Source organism: Vipera berus (assembly GCF_964194415.1).
Source record: "Vipera berus genome assembly, chromosome: 2".
Lineage (NCBI taxonomy): Eukaryota > Metazoa > Chordata > Lepidosauria > Squamata > Viperidae > Vipera > Vipera berus.
In genome coordinates, this window is record NC_138203.1 from 267,662,170 (window position 1) to 267,681,163 (window position 18,994).

The 18,994-nt window shown below is 44.5% G+C and overlaps 1 protein-coding gene across 1 annotated transcript in view; it reads left to right on the forward strand.

Annotated features, from left to right (window-relative positions):
* Window positions 1–7,856: 7,856 nt before the first annotated feature.
* LOC308662206 (uncharacterized protein) overlaps window positions 7,857–18,994 on the forward strand; it is an 80,764-nt gene continuing 69,626 nt past the window's right edge. The window contains exons 1-2 of the mRNA XM_081317768.1: window positions 7,857–7,893; window positions 8,399–8,506. Coding sequence (XP_081173894.1) covers window positions 8,499–8,506 — 8 coding nt within the window. The 5' untranslated portion in view covers window positions 7,857–7,893; window positions 8,399–8,498. The remainder of the gene's footprint in view (window positions 7,894–8,398; window positions 8,507–18,994) is intronic.

The following is an 18,994-nucleotide window of genomic DNA, read 5'->3' on the forward strand; positions in this document are numbered from 1 at the left end:
AGCTATCTTGACTTTTTTTTAACCACAGTTTGTGGACAGCCTTGTCTTTCCCTAAGAGCAGTCAAAACTGATTAGCTGACTTTGGGCTGATCGTTACTTAACTGATCCTTCCCTGCAAGGTTGTGGTGAGGATAAAATGATGAGAAACCCAAAAGGACAGTCAGGAGGTTAAATAAAATAAATTGAAATGCAGGAGTCCTGCCAGAAAAAAAAACAAATGAAAAGATAAATGCTATGTGTTGTGTAGCGGGTTCTTTGGCGCAGGAATGAAGACGAGGCAAGTGAGTTCAGGAAAACTCATGGTTTATTGCTTGCAAGATCTGAACTGAGAATTGGGCTGTAACTAGCCGCAATATATAGTCTAGCCCCTAGGCGGCAGCCAATAGGTTTGAAGAAACCGTTGCTGCCTAGGGACAGCCAATAGAAGCACTGGAGACTTGTAGTCTGGGTTGCTGGAGAGCTGTTAGCTGCTCCAGCAACCCACGTGGTATTACCATTGAGCCCAATACATAACACTAAGTATGCCTAACTCTTACTAATTTTTGAAGTAAGAGTTTGTTGCAATCCATTTAGCCAGAAAATCCAGGCTAGGTATTCTTCTATGCCTCCTTTCAACCCAGGCTGTTTACACACCAGCGAATATAATAAGTCACTGCAAAGGAATATAAACTTTCTATATCTTATTTAAAACAAAAGGCAGTTCAGACAGATGCCGTCCATGAAGGTCACTGAAATTCCTTCTTCTATGAAGTTATTCAAGAGCAGAAACTCTTTCTGATCTACAAATGGTCCTCAACTTAAAACCACAGCTGAGTCTGAAATTTATGCTGCTAAGCGAGAAATTGTTAGATGAGTTTTGCCCTATTTTACGACCTGTCTTGCCACAGTTGCTAAGTGGATCGCCACAGTTGTTAATTTAGTAACACCCATTAAGCAAATCTTAATGTTCCCCATTGACTGCTTTTCAAAAAGTCACAAAAGGTGATCACATGATCCCAGGACATGGCAACCGTCATAACCATGAATCAGTTGCCAAGCATCCGAATTTTGATCAGGTGACCCTGGGGATGCCGCAACGATTGCAAGTGTGAAAAATGGTCATAAAGTCATTTTTTTCAGTGTTGTTGCAACTTTGAACAGTCAGTAAATGTTGTAAGTTGAGGACTATTCGCACCAAGCTTCACCATTTGAGCTTGTTCCTGGTCCAGGAACCATCTTATTCATTTATTTATTTATTTATTATTTTAATTCCATTTATATCCCGCCCTTCTCCGAAGACTCAGGGCGGCTTACAAGCTTAGCAGTAGCCTTCATTCTATGTATTGGCTCCCGCTTAAAGCTTGCAAGAGTGCAATTTGTTTAATTTGGGCGAACGAACTACAGGAACCCAAGCATTCTGGCTGATAAGTCATGCTCAACTTTTCCAGCTCTGGTGTGAATCCAACCAACTGCAACCAACTGTAATTAAGCAACAAACCACCGGCTAGCAGGATAGACGGAACTCATACTATCTGACTCACTCCTCTGATTCTCCAGAATTTGGGCAAGGAATCAAACCTGCCCTTTGCAGTGGGGAAAACTGGCAATCTCACAGGTGCACCTTCGGTTGGCCAAGCAATAGCTGAGCTGCAAAGTGCTACAAGGTGGTCAGTGGTGGGATTCAAATATGTGACCAACCGTTTCTCCGTGTGGATGCCACTTCCGGAAGTCCATTCTGGGCCTGGGCAACAAAAAATTAGCTACCGGTTCTGCCAAAGTGGTGCGAACCGACTGAATCCCGCCACCAAAGGTAGTGCTCGACTTAGTTCATTTAGGGACCATTTGCAGTTAGAATGACAAAAAGTGATGTATGACTATTTTTCACACTTACGACCATTTCAGCATCCCCCATGATCATTATTATTATTATTATTATTAATTTTATTTGTATACCGCCCTTCTCCCGGAGGACTCAGGGCGGTGAACAGGGCAATACATATTAAAAAAAACAAGATACAAAAATTAAAAATGATTAAACAAATGCCCATGAATAAGTTAAAACACATTAAAAATAGATTAAAATAGATTAATACAACCCAACCCCATCCCATCAGGCCAGGCCAGCTTGTTCAAAAAGGTAGGTTTTGAGATCACGCCGGAAGGAGCGGAGGTCAGGCGCCATCCGGAGCTCGGCCGGAAGATGGTTCCATAAATCCGGCGCGCCCACAGAGAACGCCCTCCCCCTGGGGGCCACCAGTCGGCATTCTTTGACCGGTGGCACCCTGAGGAGGCCCTCTCTGTGGGAGCGTACTGGGCGGAGGGAAGTTGACGCCGGCCGCAGGTTCTCCCCAAGGTATTCCGGACCCATGTAATCAAGATTCAGACACTTGGACTCCTATTTATGACGGTTACAGTGTCCTGGAGTCATGCGATTCCTTTTGGGGACCTTCTGACAAGCAAAGTCAATGGGGAAGCCAGATTCACTTCACAACCGTGTTGCATTAACTTAGCAACTGCTGTGATCCGCTTAAACTAGTGTGGCGGGGGGGGAATCGCAAAACGGAGTAAAATTCAGTCTGCAAATGTCTCACTTAGCAACAGAAATTTTGGGCTCAATTTTTTTGGCCGTAAGTCAAAGACCTAGAACTAAGGAGAAACTTCCTGACAGAACAATTAACCAGTGGAACAACCTGCCTCCAGAGGTGGTGAATGCTCCAACACTGGAGGTTTTTAAGAAGAGACTGGACAGCCATTTGCCTGAAATGGTATAGGGTTTCCTGCCTGAGCAGGGGGTTGGACTAGATGACCTCCAAGGTCCCTTCCAAATTATTATTATTATTATTATTATTATTATTATTATTATTATTATTATTATTATTATTATTATTATTATTATTTCTCTGCTTTCCTGATCTACACATGCCTTGATTAGGCCGTTCCAGGGCAGCAGAGAGTTAAGTTGTAAGGCAATCATTTCTCCTGTTTGCTTTTGTCTTGTACCAGACACTCCCCTGCAAAGGGACCTTGCCAGCAGCAGCCCAGGCAAAGAGAGGGCAAGGTGCCCAGATTCCTTGCCTGGCAACCTCCCCCCGCCCCGCCCCCCCGCGGTTGCTCTTTGGTACATAAGAAGGGGTGAGATCCAGCCTGCCAAGGGCACTGCCAAGCGATGGCTGGGTGAGGCGTCTACAACGGGGAGGAGAAGGGAGGAAAAACAATGGAGACATTGTTAGGCCTGGCTTGGCTTGGGGTTGTGTGTGACTAATTAAAGGCCTGGGAGGCAGAGGGCAAAGGGTGGAAAAGCCAAGAAGATGCCTGACTGGAGGCCAGAAGAAGACAGGGACACTGGAACAAGCCCACAAAGGAGAAGGAGCATTCGCTGTTGGTGAGCAGAAATTGGGTGCCTTCCAGACTGCTCCTCCACTGGTGAGAAAGAGAGCCTGTCTGTGGGCAGCCAAGGCTGGGAGGGGGCAGTAAGTCTGTCCCTCCTGCTTCCTGACTCCCCCATTGATTGGAGGGCAGAGCTGAATGTTCAATATAGCCCAAAGTTTCTCAACCTGGGCAACTTGATTAAAACAAATAATATTTATTATTGCTATTGATAACTCGAGGTGGTGAACTCTTAATAATATTCCTTCTTCCTCCTATTATTCCCCACCACTTGTGAGGCGGGTTGGGTTGAGAGAGAGAATGACTGGTGCAGAGTCACCCAGCTGGCTTTCCTTCCTAAGGTGCAACTATAACTCCCATTCACCTGGTTTCTAGCCCAGCACCCTAACCACTATACCACAGGTCTGCAACCCGCGGCTCCGGAGCCGCATGCGGCTCTTTCAGCCATCTCCTGCGGCTCCCGGTCCTCTGCCATGTGCAGTCCAAAAAAAAAAAGTGGGACTAAAAAAGTTCAACCAATCAATTCAAATATGCAGGGTAGGTGCATATCTCACCTTGGCTCCACTCTTCAGTCAAACCCTGTTCTGCACATGTACGCGCATGTGCACACATTTTTTTGCGGCTCCCAGTTTTTCCTTTTGTGAGGGAACCGGTTCCGAGTGGCTCTTTCACTGTTTCAGGTTCCTGACCCCTGCACTATACAAAACTGGCTTATTGTTCCAACTTTCCACTCTAGGAAGAAGGCAGTGGTAAACCACTTCTGAAACCCTTGACAAGTGAACCGCGTGGATGTGAAAGCAACACACAAAACACACAGCTAGGACGATCGCCCACAAAAATGTCTCCCTACTTGTTGATTGCTCTCAACATCTCTTGGGATTTCAGCGACCTCGCTTTGAGACATCACCAATGTCGCATAAGATTGCTAACATCTCGTGAGGGTGGGCAAAGTTGCGAACGTTTCTATAATCTACACTTGAAATCAGAAATGCCCTGTGAGATTGGATGACCTCATAGATTCCAGCTGTTTTTAATGTTTAAAAAAACGGTTTCAATTTAATGCAACAGGGTAGAATACGTGCACCTCTTTGGTGATCAAAAGATCTTCTTGCAGCAATGGGCATCCTGCTGACCAATTCCTAGTCTAAATGCACACAAAGGAAAAGCTTTTTTTAAAATTTTATTTTATTTATATCCTACTTTTATCATTTTTATAAGCAACTCAAGGCGGTGATCATGACTAATATTTCATTTTCCTATTTTCCCCACAACAACAACCCTGTAAAGGTGGGTTGGAGAGAAAGAAAATGACTGGCCCAAAGTCACCCAATCCGGCTTCCATGCCTAGGGTTGGACTAGAACTCACATTCTCCTGCTGATTGGCCCAAAGTCACCCATCTGGCTTTCATGTCTAAAGTGGGATTAGAACTCACAGACTTCTGTTTTCTAGCCTGAAGTCTTAACCATACTAGAAAAAAAACCTGGCCCTATAAATACACCACTGTATGATGGTAACATATGACTCCATAGCTTTAATTTAGGAGAACTCCTCATATAGCTAATATCCTGGGCTACAGTCCAGGAAAGCATAGGCAGTCATAAATACGCTAACCTCGATAGTGTCATAAAACTCTTGGTCATTTTAAGCTAACATGACAACTCCTTTGAGAAAAAGGGGGGGGGAATGACCTTGAGAGCCATTGGAAACAGCCAACGGGGCCTCAGAGGCTATGCACATGCAAACATTCACACACACACACACAGAGAGAGAGAGAGAGAGAGAGAGAGAGAGAGAGAGAGAGAGAGAGAGAGAGAGAGAGAGAGAGAGAGAGAGAGAGAGAGAGAGACAGACAGACAGACTTGTATACCTCTGAGCAGCAGAAACATTTTCCCTCCATTTTCTGACAGTGCCTCTGCGTCTCTAAATGCAGAAGAGTGATGTGGGGGACTGACTGCCAGCTGGAGAGAGTATTTTTTGGCTGGGGATGGAAACTCTGATTTCCCAGCGGAATTATCTTTTTTGGGAGCGAGGGAAATGGGAAAATAAAGGCACTGCCACCTTTCTCTAGAATTCAGCTGGATGTCTTCTTCTCCACCCACCTGCAAACCCCCCCCACACACACACACATACACAAGCATACACAATCCCCATCTGCATCCCAGCCTACTTCTTCAGCGTCTCACAAGACCTGGGTAAGGGATCAAGAGTGAGGAGGCGACTGCTAGAAGCAGATAATTTATCTCTTGTAAAGCTTCATGTGGTTAAATATAGCTTAAGGCCGGGAGACAGAGAACAAGGAGAGAGAGGAAGAAGAAGAGAGAGGGAGAGAAAGAGAACTAAGCTCCCAGAAAAGAAAGGAGAGAGACAGTGCTTTTTTTGTAAAAGAAAAAGGTGCTGGAACTCACACATGTCATACAACCCGCCTTGCCTACCCTACAAGGTTCCATCCAAAAAAGGTGCCGGAACTCCGTTCTGAGCGTTCTATGAGAAAAAAAGCCCTGGAGAGAGATGATTAAAAAGACCACATGGGGGGAAAAAGCATTTAGGTGCAGGAATATATCAAGGAAATATATGGAATTATCATTATTATTATTGATATTTACATCCCGCCTTTATTATTTTTATTATGTCGTGGGCTCTGATGAGCAGGAACTAGAACACGCAGATGAGTACAGACAAACTCATACTTTATTTAAGCAGAAACTGTACTGAGAGATTGCAGTCACCCTGCTTCAATATATAGCCAGGCCCTATGGTATTAACCAATCGGATTGAAGCTATACTTGCCACCCAAAGTTGACCAATGGCCGGACCAGAGACGTCCTGTCTGGGTTGCTGGAGAGCCGTTAGTTCTCCAGCAATGCACCTGGTGATATTCCAAAAGCCCAGTACATAACAATTTTTATAAACAAGGTGGTGAACATACCTAATACTCCTTCCTCCTCTTATTTTGCAACAACACCGTGTATTGAACTGGCTGAGGGAGAATGGTAGGCCCAAAGTCACCCAGCCAGCTTTTATGGCTAAGACAGGACTAGAACTCACAATCTCCTGGTTGCCAGGTGCCGTAATCATGACTAGACCAAACTTTGTGCCCAGAAAAAAGAAGTTTCTGGAACCAGTATGTATTTTTCATCTCCAAGATAAGTAGCTCTTCACTCCACTTTGAAGTCAGCCATTCTGTCCTTCAACAAAATGAAACATTTCCTAGAGAAGAAGAAAAAATGGAAGAAATTTCTACCCACAAATTGTTCCACCAGCTGTTTGACCATCGGATTTCCCCAGGCGCGGCCCGTGAAACTCTCTCTCCTGTCACATACTAACAGCCCTTGCATGTCAAATGTTAAATATGGAAGATCAGGTTTCAGGGACTGAAATCTAATTGCTGTGGTTGTCAAGTAAAGACATTAATTTTATGATTTAGACTGATATCCTGCCTTTTTTCCAGGCCCTAAAAGGAGCCCTGAGAGATCTCCCAGAAAATCAATTGTAAGAGTATACTAAGCCAGCCACAGGAAAGGTAGTCCTTGACTTACAACCATTCATTTAGTGAGTGTTCGAAGTTACAACAGCAGTGAAAAAGGTGACTTATGACCATTTTTCACAATTATGACTGTTGCGGCATCCCCAGGGTCACATGATCAAAATTTAGAAGGTTGGCAACTGCCTCACAGTTATGACGGTTGCAGTCTCCCGGGGTCATGTGATCACCTTTTGTGACCTTCTGACAAGGAAAGTCAATGGGGAAGCCAGATTCAGTTAACAACCATGTTATTAACTGAAAAACTGCAGTGATTCACATATCAACTGTGGCAAGAAAGGTCGTAAAATGGGGCAAAACTCGCTTAACAACTCTCTCACTTAGCAACAGAAATTTTGAGGTTGGTTGTGGTAGCATGTCGAGGACAACCTGTAATCAGCTCAAAGTCACCTAGGCCAAGGGCAGATTCAAACCCAGCTCCTCCAGTCCCATCCAGTGTCTCAACAACTACAGTCACTGGTTCTCTTTCCAAGACTGAAATCAAGTACAACTGATATAGTCATTTAGGTTGTTCCTCCAATATTTTAAATAATTAAACCTTAAAAAAAGTTACACCTTATCAAGTTGCAGACCTGTACCCTATTCCAGATTGGTCCAAAGGGACTAGTAAGAAGCACTTTACTAGTATCTAGGTGTATCTGGGTGGTGTGAGGTCAAAAAAGTCAATATGGCAGCCAAGACCATGTGACTGAAGCTCCGCCCTGTTTTTACACGCATTGTGGATTTGAGATGTACAAAAATGGGGCCGTTTCCTTCTGTGACCCTGGATTTCATGATCTCAGCAGCAAACCCTTATGTCTTCTGACACTTAACAGTTCAGACACCCGTTTGTGCAGCTGTTTTCATTCTCCCTCATCTGAATCTCGTGTTTCTTGCTGATCCAGTTTTTCTGCTCAGATGAGTATTTGAGCTATAAAAAGCTCAAACATCAGCATATTCTCACGAATCGCCGACATTCATCTTCCTGACACACAGAGACAGTCAGGTATATGTAATATTTTTTTTCAACATGCACTCAACGGCATGGTCTTGATTGCTCAGTTTACCCTGTGTGTGTGTGTGTGTGTGTGTGTGTGTGTGTGTGTGTGTGTGTGTGTGTGATAGGTGAATAGGATGGCAACTTATATGCAACCCAACCCAACTCAACAATCTTTTTCTCAGCTTTTAAAGCTCATAGTCAGGGTTTAGCAACCTGTAGCTCTGAGGCTGCATCAGCCCTTTGGGCTAAATTTTGTAAAATCCTTGATTTATTTCAAGAGTCTTTTGAAAGGAATCCTGTCAACCCAGTAGCCAATCTGCTGTATGACAATTGGAGGGTCTCAGAGGGACAAGGAAAGTCAAAATGGTGGCCCCAACCATGCCATCAAAAGCCCCACCCCTTTTTATGTGTCATGGAGCATGTACAAAAGGTAAAGCTTCAATTTCATGGCTGTGGCTTCCATTTTGTCTTTTTTTTTGATACCCTCCCTGTGGACTCCCCCAATGACAAGGAAGAAAGGGGGGAGAAAAGCAGGGGTGAGCAAAAGTGATGGGGGGAAAAAGAGGACATTCCACCAAAAGTTGAAAAGGAGAAGTATCCTGACAGGAAACATGAGCAGGTGAGCTAAATCCTACTTTATTCTAAGGCTGCATTAACAGAATCTTGCAAGTGTGAAAGTACAAATCTCCCACTGTTAGGTTTTTTTTTTAATTGAAAAGTTTTACAATACATTTTTTTAACCAAACAAAACCCCTCCCAACCCCCTCCCCTCTCCCCAACCCTCCCCAACACCTCCCTCCCTTCCCCCTCCCCCGACTTCCCAGAGCTAAATACAGGGTATAAAATACAGGGTATACAAACAATCATAATCTACCTTATGCAAACAACAATAAGCTACTAAATCTATCGCACTTTAACTCTTATAAAATAACTACAAGCAATATCAATATCACATCCATACTTATTCAAATGCTAAATGAAACTTTTTAGTCCCATATTTATTCTGAATATAATCAATCCATTTTTTCCACTCCACAATATATCTCTGTTGCGAATGGTCTTTCAAGTACGCTGAAATCTTTGCCATTTCCGCCAGGTTGGAAACTTCCACTGTTAGTTTTAACAACCTTATCAATTAAGGTCGGTCCTTCCTAAGTTTCTTTCTCTGGCTATTAAGCAGCTATAGGCTCATCTTCCTTTTATCGGATTGTTCCCTAGCCAGTATCTCTTCCCCTTGTTTCTCAAAGTCATTCCCACCTGAGGCACGAAGAAAATTGGTTTGTAATACAGAACCCAGCTCTGATCATCCACTGGGGAAAAGTTACGGAGATGTTAAAGGTGATGTATAATCTCACCACATAGGGATAAAACTCTCTTTAGCTAGATTCACTAAATGTCAATAGGTTATTTTGTCCCTCAGGTATAAGCAAGGACTACTGAAGTCAAGAATAAAGATGGGTGTTCTCCAAACTTGGCAACTTTAAGACTTGTGGACTTCAACTCCCAGAATTCCCAAGTTAGATATGCCTAACTGAAGAATCCTGGGAGTTGAAATTCGCAAGTCTTAAAGTTGCCAAGGTTGGAGACCCCACATCAAATGGTTCCAGACCAGTTGCTAAACTCTTTCCCAGTCAATGTTTATTTGTTTGTTTAATATCCCACTTTTGTTATTTTTACAATTAACTCAAGGCAGCGACACATATCCAACACACCTTCCTCCTCCTCTTTTCCCCACAACAACCCTGTGAGTTGAGTTGAACTGAGAGAGAGTGACTGGCCCAAGGTCACCCAGCTGGCTTTCAAGGCTAAGAATGGATTTGAATTCATGGTGTCCTGTTTTAGCCCTTAGACCAGGGGTCTTCAGACTCGGCCCTTTTATGACTCAAGGACTTCAGCTCCCAGAATTCCTCAGCCAGACATGCTGGCTGAGGAATTCTGGGAGTTGAAGTCCATGAGTCATAAAAGGGCCGAGTTTGAAGACCCCTGCCTTAGACCAAACTGGCTCTCCCGGTTTGTGTTTCCTGAAGGAACTTTTATTCTGCAATTGCCAGCCACTATTGGCCCAGATCTAGCACTATTTGAACCCAATGAATTAAACATATGCTTCTCCTCGATGGATGGCCAATTGGCTGATAAACAACCGAAGGAAATGAGGTGTGATTTTCTTATCTTGAAATATTTTCGGGCATTCAGGGTGAGGGGGGAAAAAGGAGCAGAATTCCTTCCCTTTCAAACGGGTGAAGATTCACGGCTTAATCAGTTCAGGGACAGATGCAGTACTGAGACAAGCATGAGAGAATCACCACATGATCAGTTCACAGAGTCTCATGATTGTCTCATAAATGCCATAGCTTAGTGGTGTGACAAAACATTGGGCAATTTCCAGGGATGCACCTGCCATCTTCTAAATTTTGTCACCCACCCACCCACCCACCCACCCCACCACCGTGGATGACCATGTTTGACCCCCAGCTGCCTGCCATTCTCTCCTGTAAGAGAATAATATGTACACGGCATTCTTACTTTATTTACTTTATAAATCTCATGGCCTGCCACAAAGACACAAAGACTCCTGGCAGCCAACCAGTTCAACCAGTTCTCTCTCAGGGTTGTTGTGGGGGAAAGAGGAGGAGGAAGTGTGTTGGATATGTTCACTGCCTTGAGTTAACTGTAAAAATAACAAAAGTGGGATAGCATCCATAATAAAACATAAGCAATCCAACACAATACCTGGCATCAACCACGCCCACGCCCGCCCCCCACCCCCAAAGCTGGAAATCTTCAGATGTATCCAGAAGGTGGATAATGTCCGAGCTACTCAAATCTACAAGTCATTTAGGGTGGGGGAAGTGTTGGTCCCTCTGATCTCCTTAAAATGGGGGAGAATCAGCTGCTTCTCTCTGCATGATTGAAAAGACTGAGCCATATCAAGTGGAGAGATGCCTTTCTGCAGGCTGACTGGTGCCAGGGCATAAAAAGTTTTAAAGACTAAATTGCATTGGGAAGCTAATGGGAAAGAAGCTAATGCAGCACCTGCAAAAATGGTGCAAGGCTGCAGGCACTCCCTGGCAAATAATCTTGAGCCTGCTGGCCAGTATATCCAGCATCAACTGAAGCCTCCAGAGGGTGTTGAAAAGCAGCCCCATGCAGAGCATGTTCCAGAAGTTGTGTATGTGTGCACGCCCACACACGGACACATGCATACCTTCAGGTTTCTGTGGAGTCCTGGACACTGCCTAGACTAGCCCCTGCAGGGGTTTTTTTGGCAATGTTTTCAGAAGTGGTTTGTCCTTATCTTCTTCCTAGAGCTAAGAGGGAATGAAGCCAGTGGCATTTTATTTTACAGTATGCCAAGTTTCCTTTTATTAAAAGAAAGGAAGACAAATGGAGGAGGAGGAGGAGGGGGGGAAAGGGAAGAAGGGAGGGAGGGAGGAAGAAAAGGAAAGAAAAAGAAAGAAAGAAAGAAAGAAAGAAAGAAAGAAAGAAAGAAAGAAAGAAAGAAAGAAAGAAAAAAGAAAGAAAGAAAGAAAGAAAGAAAAGATAAAGGAGGACAGAAGAAGAAGGTGAAGAAATAGAGGAGGGAGGGACAAAGGGAGGAAGGAAAGAAGGAAAGAAAGAAGGAAAGATGAAGCAGAGAAGGAAGGAAGGAAGGAAGGAAGGAAGGAAGGAAGGAAGGAAGGAAGGAAGGAAGGAAGGAAGGAAGGAAGGAAGGAAAGAGATGAAGGAGGAAGGAAGGGAGCAATGGAGGAATGGAGGGAAGAAGGAAAGGAAAGAAGGAAAGAAGAGACAAGGAAGGAAGGAAGGAAGGAAGGAAGGAAGGAAGGAAGGAAGGAAGGAAGGAAGGAAGGAAGGAAGGAAGGAAGGAAGGAAGGAAAAGTGATGAAGGAGGAAGGGAGCGATGGAGGGATGGAGGAAAGAAGAAAAGAAGAGACAAAGGAGGAAGGAAGGAAGGAAGGAGTAGGTGAAGAAATGGAGGGACAGTGAGGAAGGAAAGAAGGAAAGAAGAAAAGATGGGAGGGAAGGAAGGAAGACTTTTAAAGTATGGTCAAATTAAGCACAGAGCATAAAGATTATTTGGGTACCCTGCTGCCTCCCCCACTCTAATTTTAGTCCCCCTCTTAAAGAGCAGGAGGGTCCAGGGCGTAGCAGGTGTCACGCAAAGGAAAAAGCAGAAGAGGCTTTCTTTCCCACAAACCCTCATTATTCTCCTCTGAAGGCGCTATCAACCCAGGCCTTTGTGCCTCCCTCCCAGCTACTCCCTCTGGGTCACAGAGGCGTCATTATCGGAGACTTATTCATTCATTATTCACCGCTGGGCTTATGAAACCCTCCCAAGCCCATCTGGCATGACTGGAGCACCGGGTGGGTGTCAGAGAGAAAATCTCCTTTTAAATTATTCAAATATGGCTCAGATGTGTCCCCCCCCCCAACCCAATCAATAGGCAGGGAGGGGGGTTGGGAGACACCCATGGATCACTGTCAGGCTGGAGTTTTCTAATCTTGCCCCATAAGAGCCCTCCAGGGCCTTCCCAAGCCTCACTGCCTCTGCCCGAAATCCAAGCATCGTTCTTGACTCCCGCCGCGAGGGAGGAAAAAAACACAAAACACTCTCTGCTGCTAGTCATGTTACCAAAAACTCAAACCCGTCTGTGCTCAGAGCATCTCGTTTTATTTAGTCTTTTCACACCACCCAATGACCAAGGCTGAATGGCTAGGAATCCATTAGACCAGTGATGGCGAACCTTTTGACACGTGTGTCAAAGGCCCTGGTATTTTGGGCGACCTGCCAGCACTCACCAATACCTGACAACAGCTATTCTGAGAAGCAGGCCCTCTTCTCGTGTGAGGCCAAGGCTGCAGAGGCCTGGTGAAAATGGAGGGTGCTCTTCTGTGGCCTCCGGAGCCTCTCAAAATGACGTATTTCATTTTGGTAATTATTTGATTTCTCTTTATATAATACATAGCACCACATAGGAGGAGGGAGGGAAGGAAGGAAGGAAGGAAGGAAGGAAGGAAGGAAGGAAGGAAGGAAGGAAGGAAGGAAGGATAGCACTTAGACCTATACTGCTTCACAGTGCTTTACAGCACTCTCTAAGCGATTATATAATACATAGCACCACATAGGAGGAGGGAGGGAGGGAGGGAGGGAGGGAGGGAGGGAAGGAAGGAAGGAAGGAAGGAAGGAAGCAAGGAAGCAAGGAAGCAAGGAAGCAAGGAAGCAAGGAAGGACAATAGCACTTACACATATACCGCTTCACAGTGCTTTACAGCACTCTCTAAGCGGTTTTATAGACTCAGCATATTGCCTTCCCAACAATCTGGGTCCTCAGTTTACCGACCTCGGAAGGATGGAAAGCTGAGTCAACCTTGAGCCGGTCAGGCTACTGTTTCCACTAGCACACCCAGAAACATGGTTAAACATTGGAACTTAGAATGAGAAAGAGAGTTATTTAATTCTAAAATAGGGCATTGCAATAGCATTAAGAGTTTCTACCTTGTTCTTCATTCTAACCACTGTGCCACCATGGAAGGAAGGAAGGAAGGAAGGAAGGAAGGAAGGAAGGAAGGAAGGAAGGAAGGAAGGAGAATTTTTTTTTAAAAAAACAAATCAATATGGAAAGAATTGTTTCTTTTGAGGAGGTGTGCATTTCCCAAATATTTGACAGGCCGAGCCAATTTGACGACCATTTTGAAGCCAAAAAAGTATGTAAGAGCAGGAATGGGTACATCTATTGCACAGGAACACCCCTGCACCTTCCAAAGCACCATGTTGGCTTTAGAGCTTAAATGGAGCACATCCCCATCTTGGCAATTTACAGTTAAAATATCCAGCCAAGTTAACCCGCAAATTAATAAAAAGAAATTTAGATGTTGTCGTAGAAGCTGTGCCAGCTGGAATCAGTTTTTCATCAATACCATTACAAGAGGCACCAGGAGCAACCCTCTTCATTTACAACTGGACATCCTACTAGGTAGCTGAGCTGAGCAAATGCAAAAGCTAAGTTAAAGTGGAAGGATCACCCCTTGGTATTTTTTTTTGGTTTTTTTTTTGCAAAGAAGGGGGGAAATAGCCACGGATGGACGCCGTTGCTAGAAGCATGACAACACATGACTTTTTAAAGTCGGAGGTAAATTTATGAAGGATAGGTTTCTCAGTTCTAAAACCATGCCTACAGATAGTCCTCAGCTCACAACCCCAATTGAGCCCCAACTCTGTATTAGTGCAAAAACCCAAAACTTCTTGCATAGTCTTTGCTTCAAATCATTGGGGGGGCCCGAAAGCCCTAATAAGCAGGCATATACATAGAATGAAGGCTATTGCTAAGCACATTGGTTTGTGCTTTAAATTGTAAGCCGCCCTGAGTCTTCGGAGAAGGGCGGGATATAAATGAGATTAAAATAAAATAAATAAATAAATAATTCAGCAAAAGGGTCCCCATCCTCTTCTAGACATATTGAGGCATTGATTCCTAGTACAGACAATCCTTGTTATTCATTGTCCATATTTGCAAATTTGCTTGTTGACAAAAATGTTTTTGTAAACCCCAAATCTACAAGAACTACAGCAAATAACTACAGCAAATAACAAGAACTGCCTGTATGCTCATTTTACAATGGGGCTACAAAACTTTGGATAGCCACTAGATGGCAGCAAGGGGAGGAGGGGACTGTATGCTTTTACTGCCATATAGTGGTCATTTAAATTTTTGCAACCCAGCTCTGGTAGCTCTAAAGTATGAAGAATTCAGCCTAGCTCCATCCATATAGTTCCGTGGTGGCGAACCTATGGCACGGGTGCCAAAGGTGGCACGCAGAGCCCTCTCTGCGGGCATGCGCACCGTCGCCCCAGTCCTAGGCCTTCAGCTGGGTTTTATAAAACCTTTTCGCTTTAGGCCTCCGCCGCCGTGTGCAAGAAAAAAAAAGTTTCAATCAATCAATTTCAACTTCTTGTGGGGGGAAAAAAAGATCTCGCAAAGTTGGAATTGATTGATTAAACTTTTTAGTCCCACCCGGTCTGCCATTACCACTGCAACCATGCCCACCCAAAGGGCCACACCCACCCAGCACCCAATGATACATAAGTGGTTTTTGAGTTGCAGTTTGGGCACTCGGATTCTAAAAGGTTCGCCATCACTGATATAGTTGATCTGGTTCATCTCATCAAATGAGTAAGCAAGAATTGACAAAGCACGTTAAGCCAAAATTAGAACACAACGCATCATGACTTCCAGCAATATGGGAACCCAACAATATGTCATGTGACTGATAATAGCAGCATAAACCTTATTCCCTCGACAAAAACTAGGAAAAACTGTAAGAGACAGATGTTACAAAACAGCATCACTCCTTGGCAAGTACAGACAATTTAGTTTTAAAGCATCTCTGAATAGATTAAACCATTTTAAGTTAAGTCACCAGGGGTTGAGCTAAGCTCAATGGCATCCACCATGACAAGTCTTTCTCCTGGAGAACCTTGGCATCCTGATGGACCCTTCAAATCTGGATAATTTAGTGTGTCATGTGCTTTAGAAAGGAAGAGAGACATGCATCAGCAAAGGCTGAATATTTGACCCCCAGCTGTGAAATGTTACAGGTTCCCTCCCTGCTGTAAAGCATACGGAGAGGCGTCCAATCACACTATTGTGCAAGTAATGTCAGAAACTGACAAGAAAGGTGTCAAGAGAAATCCCTCAGTTAGAAATAACATGGCATCTGGGGATTGAAGGGGGAACAAAGAGGTGGCATCAGGGAAACTATTCTTCATAGTAAGGAGAACAGTTGCAGTCAATAGGAATTATTAGAGGACTATGAACAAAAGTTCATTTAGAACAGTGTTTCCCAACCTTATCCATTTTAAGATGTGTGGACTTCAATTCCCAGAATACCCCAGCCAGCGCTGGCTGGAGTATTCTGGGAGTTGAAGTCCACACATCTTAAAATGGATAAGGTTGGGAAACACTGATTTTAAAAGGTAAAGGTAAAGGTTCCCCCGCACATGCGTGCTAATCGTTTCCGACTCTAGGGGCTCTAGGGGCTCATCTCCGTTTCAAGGCCGAAGAGCCAGCACTTGTCCGAGGACGTCTCCGTGGTCATGTGGCCGGCATGACTAGACGCCAAAGGCGCACGGAACGCTGTTACCTTCCCACCGTAGTGGTCCCTATTTTTCTACTTGCATTTTTACGTGCTTTCGAACTGCTAGGTTGGCAGAAGCTGGGAGGAGTAACAGGCGCTCACTCTGCTACGCGGCACTCGGGATTCGACCCGCCAAACTGCCGACCTTCTGATCGACAAGCTCAGCATCCAGAATTAAAGATTGTTGAAGACTTTACACAAACATTTCTGGATCTTATCAAGCTCACTATCCAGTTCTTCAGGGTGCCGAAATCTATGACTTTGAAAAAGTCTCAAAATGGCAGCACACTAGCTACGTTTCTACTCATGATCCAAGCAGATGGCTGCTTCCATTAATGTTGTCTTCTCACCCTGTCCTGTTTTTTTTCCTTCCATGTCCACATTCCAGGATTCACAAACTGGACCCAACGAGGTCCTGTAATTGCAATTGTTCACCCAGACCAGTGTAATAAATGCTGCAGGGTCTTCTTTCACCAACATCTCAGGATTTTGGTTCAGTAGACTAACTTCGTCCGAGCATGTTGGTTAGCAACCTACCAGCATGTATGCAAAGGTAACAGGGATTTTTGAAGGATTCCCACCTACCGAGCGTCATAAAGGAGATGCTGCTTCACGTTAATGCTGGTCTTATCCCCTGAGAGGTAGCCATAGATTGATCATGAAAGCCCCTAATCCCCTTTTAGACTTTAACTATGTTATGTAGGTGATGAAGTGCTTCCTTAGAGGAAATCTGGGATAATCCAATAAATATGAACTGCATTGCATTGCCTCAGATTTTAGTCTTAACAGAGAGGAAGAATCGATGTTTGTTTTTCCTTGTTCCACTTTATTCTCTGACTAATCATAATATAGTGTGGAGCAGCAACCAAAAAAGCTAATACAATCCTGGATTGTATAATGGGATTAAAATGGGATTAAAATATAAACAAAGGCCCAGAATCAAAATCACGCAACGTATTAGTACCACTTTATAAAGCCCTAGTAAGACCACACCTCAAATACTGCCACCAATTTTGGTCACCATATCATAAAAAAGATGCTGAGAGTTTGGAAAAAATTCAGAGAATAGCAACTAAACAGGGTTGTCAAACTGGTGGCCCACGGGCTGGATGCGTCATCCGGAAGCCGCGCCCACCCCATTGCCGGCAATGGCAAAACCGTCCCGATACGTTGCGCCATGTCACGTGACGTCGCGAGTTTCACTTGTCTGAACAAAGATGATCAAAGGCGTAGAGACCAAAACATACGAAGAACGGCTACAGAATTTGAGTTTGGCTAGTCTAAAGAAAAGAAGAATTAAGGGAGACATGATAGCAGTATTCCAGTATCTGAGGGGCTGCCACAAGGCAAAGGGGGCCAGGTTGTTCACCAAAGCACCAGAGGGAAGGACAAGATGATGATAACTTTATTGTCACTTTGAATGTACACCAATCAGCATACATCAAAATGAAATTTCGTTGCATACAGCTCTCAAAGGGTCACCACCTCCGATATATACTCCTTGTTCGGGGCCAGCTCAAATTTCAGAACGCCCATTTTAGTCTCTAGGGAGTGAATGATGGCAAACAGGACAGATGGAAATGGGGCTCCATGTGGATTAGCCCTCAAATTCGCTTGTATTCTGACAACCTTGCCTTCTTTCCTTTTTTCTGATCCTGACTCTTCCACCCTTTCCTTAAAGAGGCCTTGCTTCTTTTCGCCCCTGGAGTACGCTGCTGCCGCCGCCACCAACTCCTCCAAAAGCCTCTCTCTCTTCCTCTGGGCCTGCCGACAGCCTCATCCAGTTCCTTCGCTCCATAAGCTCCAGGTCCTCTCCTCCTCTGCCTCCTCTGGAAACAGCCCTGATTTGCAGTAGAATCCATCACTGGGCCAGCAGTCAGATCTTGCTGCTGGTAGAACAAATTCAAACAGTGCCAACGACTTTTAACGGTCTTACCAACAGTTCCAAAACAACTAGAAACTCGCCATGCCAGCAAAGATTGTCGGTCGTATGTCATATGTTACCTTAGTTCCACCATGCTGCTCAAACACATTAAAATCTTCCTGATCATGTGGCCTATAGCCCTTACTATCCCTCCCAAAACTATTCGCCTTCAAGAGCCAATGCAGCAGCAGCCATTCCAGGCGCCGCCATCTTAGAAACAATGGTTGGAAACTGACCACAGAGAGAAGCAACCTAGAATTAAGGAGAAGCTTCCTGACAGTGAGGACAATCAACCAGTGGAACAGCTTACCCCCAGAAATCGTGGGCGCTCCATCACTGGAGATTTTTAAGAAGTGACTAGATGTTCACCTGTCTGTGATGGTATAGGTTCTCCTGCTTGAGCAGGGGACTGGACTAGAAGGCCTCCAAGGTCCCTTCCAGCTTTATTCTATTCTAGTATAGATCTCACTCAAGGAAACCAGGCCATCAAAGAACATGGTGGCTGGGCACCATCAAAGCTAACACCAGCCAGAGCATAGAAAACTCAAAGAAATACTGCAAGATCAGAAGATGTGGAGAGATCTGGCCCATAGAATCGCCAAGAGTTGGACCTGACTGAATGGATAACATCATCAGATTCCATCCATCCATCCATCCATCCATCCATCCATCCATCCATCCATCCATCCATCCATCCATTTGCTCTCTGTAAGCCACTCTGAGGGTTAAAATAAAGCTGACAAGACAGTTATAAAATCAATAATAAATTGAAATAGTAGTAACAACACAAATTGGGATTTGTAATGCTGAAGACTAGCTGAAGGCTACACTGGTTTAGAATTTCATAACCCGTATCTGTTGTGCAGTGTTGAACTTCAGGGTTTAGTGACCCTGGTCGAGAATCAGATTTCCTGATGTTTTGCCGACAACTGTGCCTGGCACAGCCAGACAATCAGGTGCCAGGGCACCCGGCTATAAAGACAGGAGTCCAGTCAATTCCTGCTTAGTTTTCTGTGGTAGAAAGTCCACCTTGTCTCCGAAGATACCAGC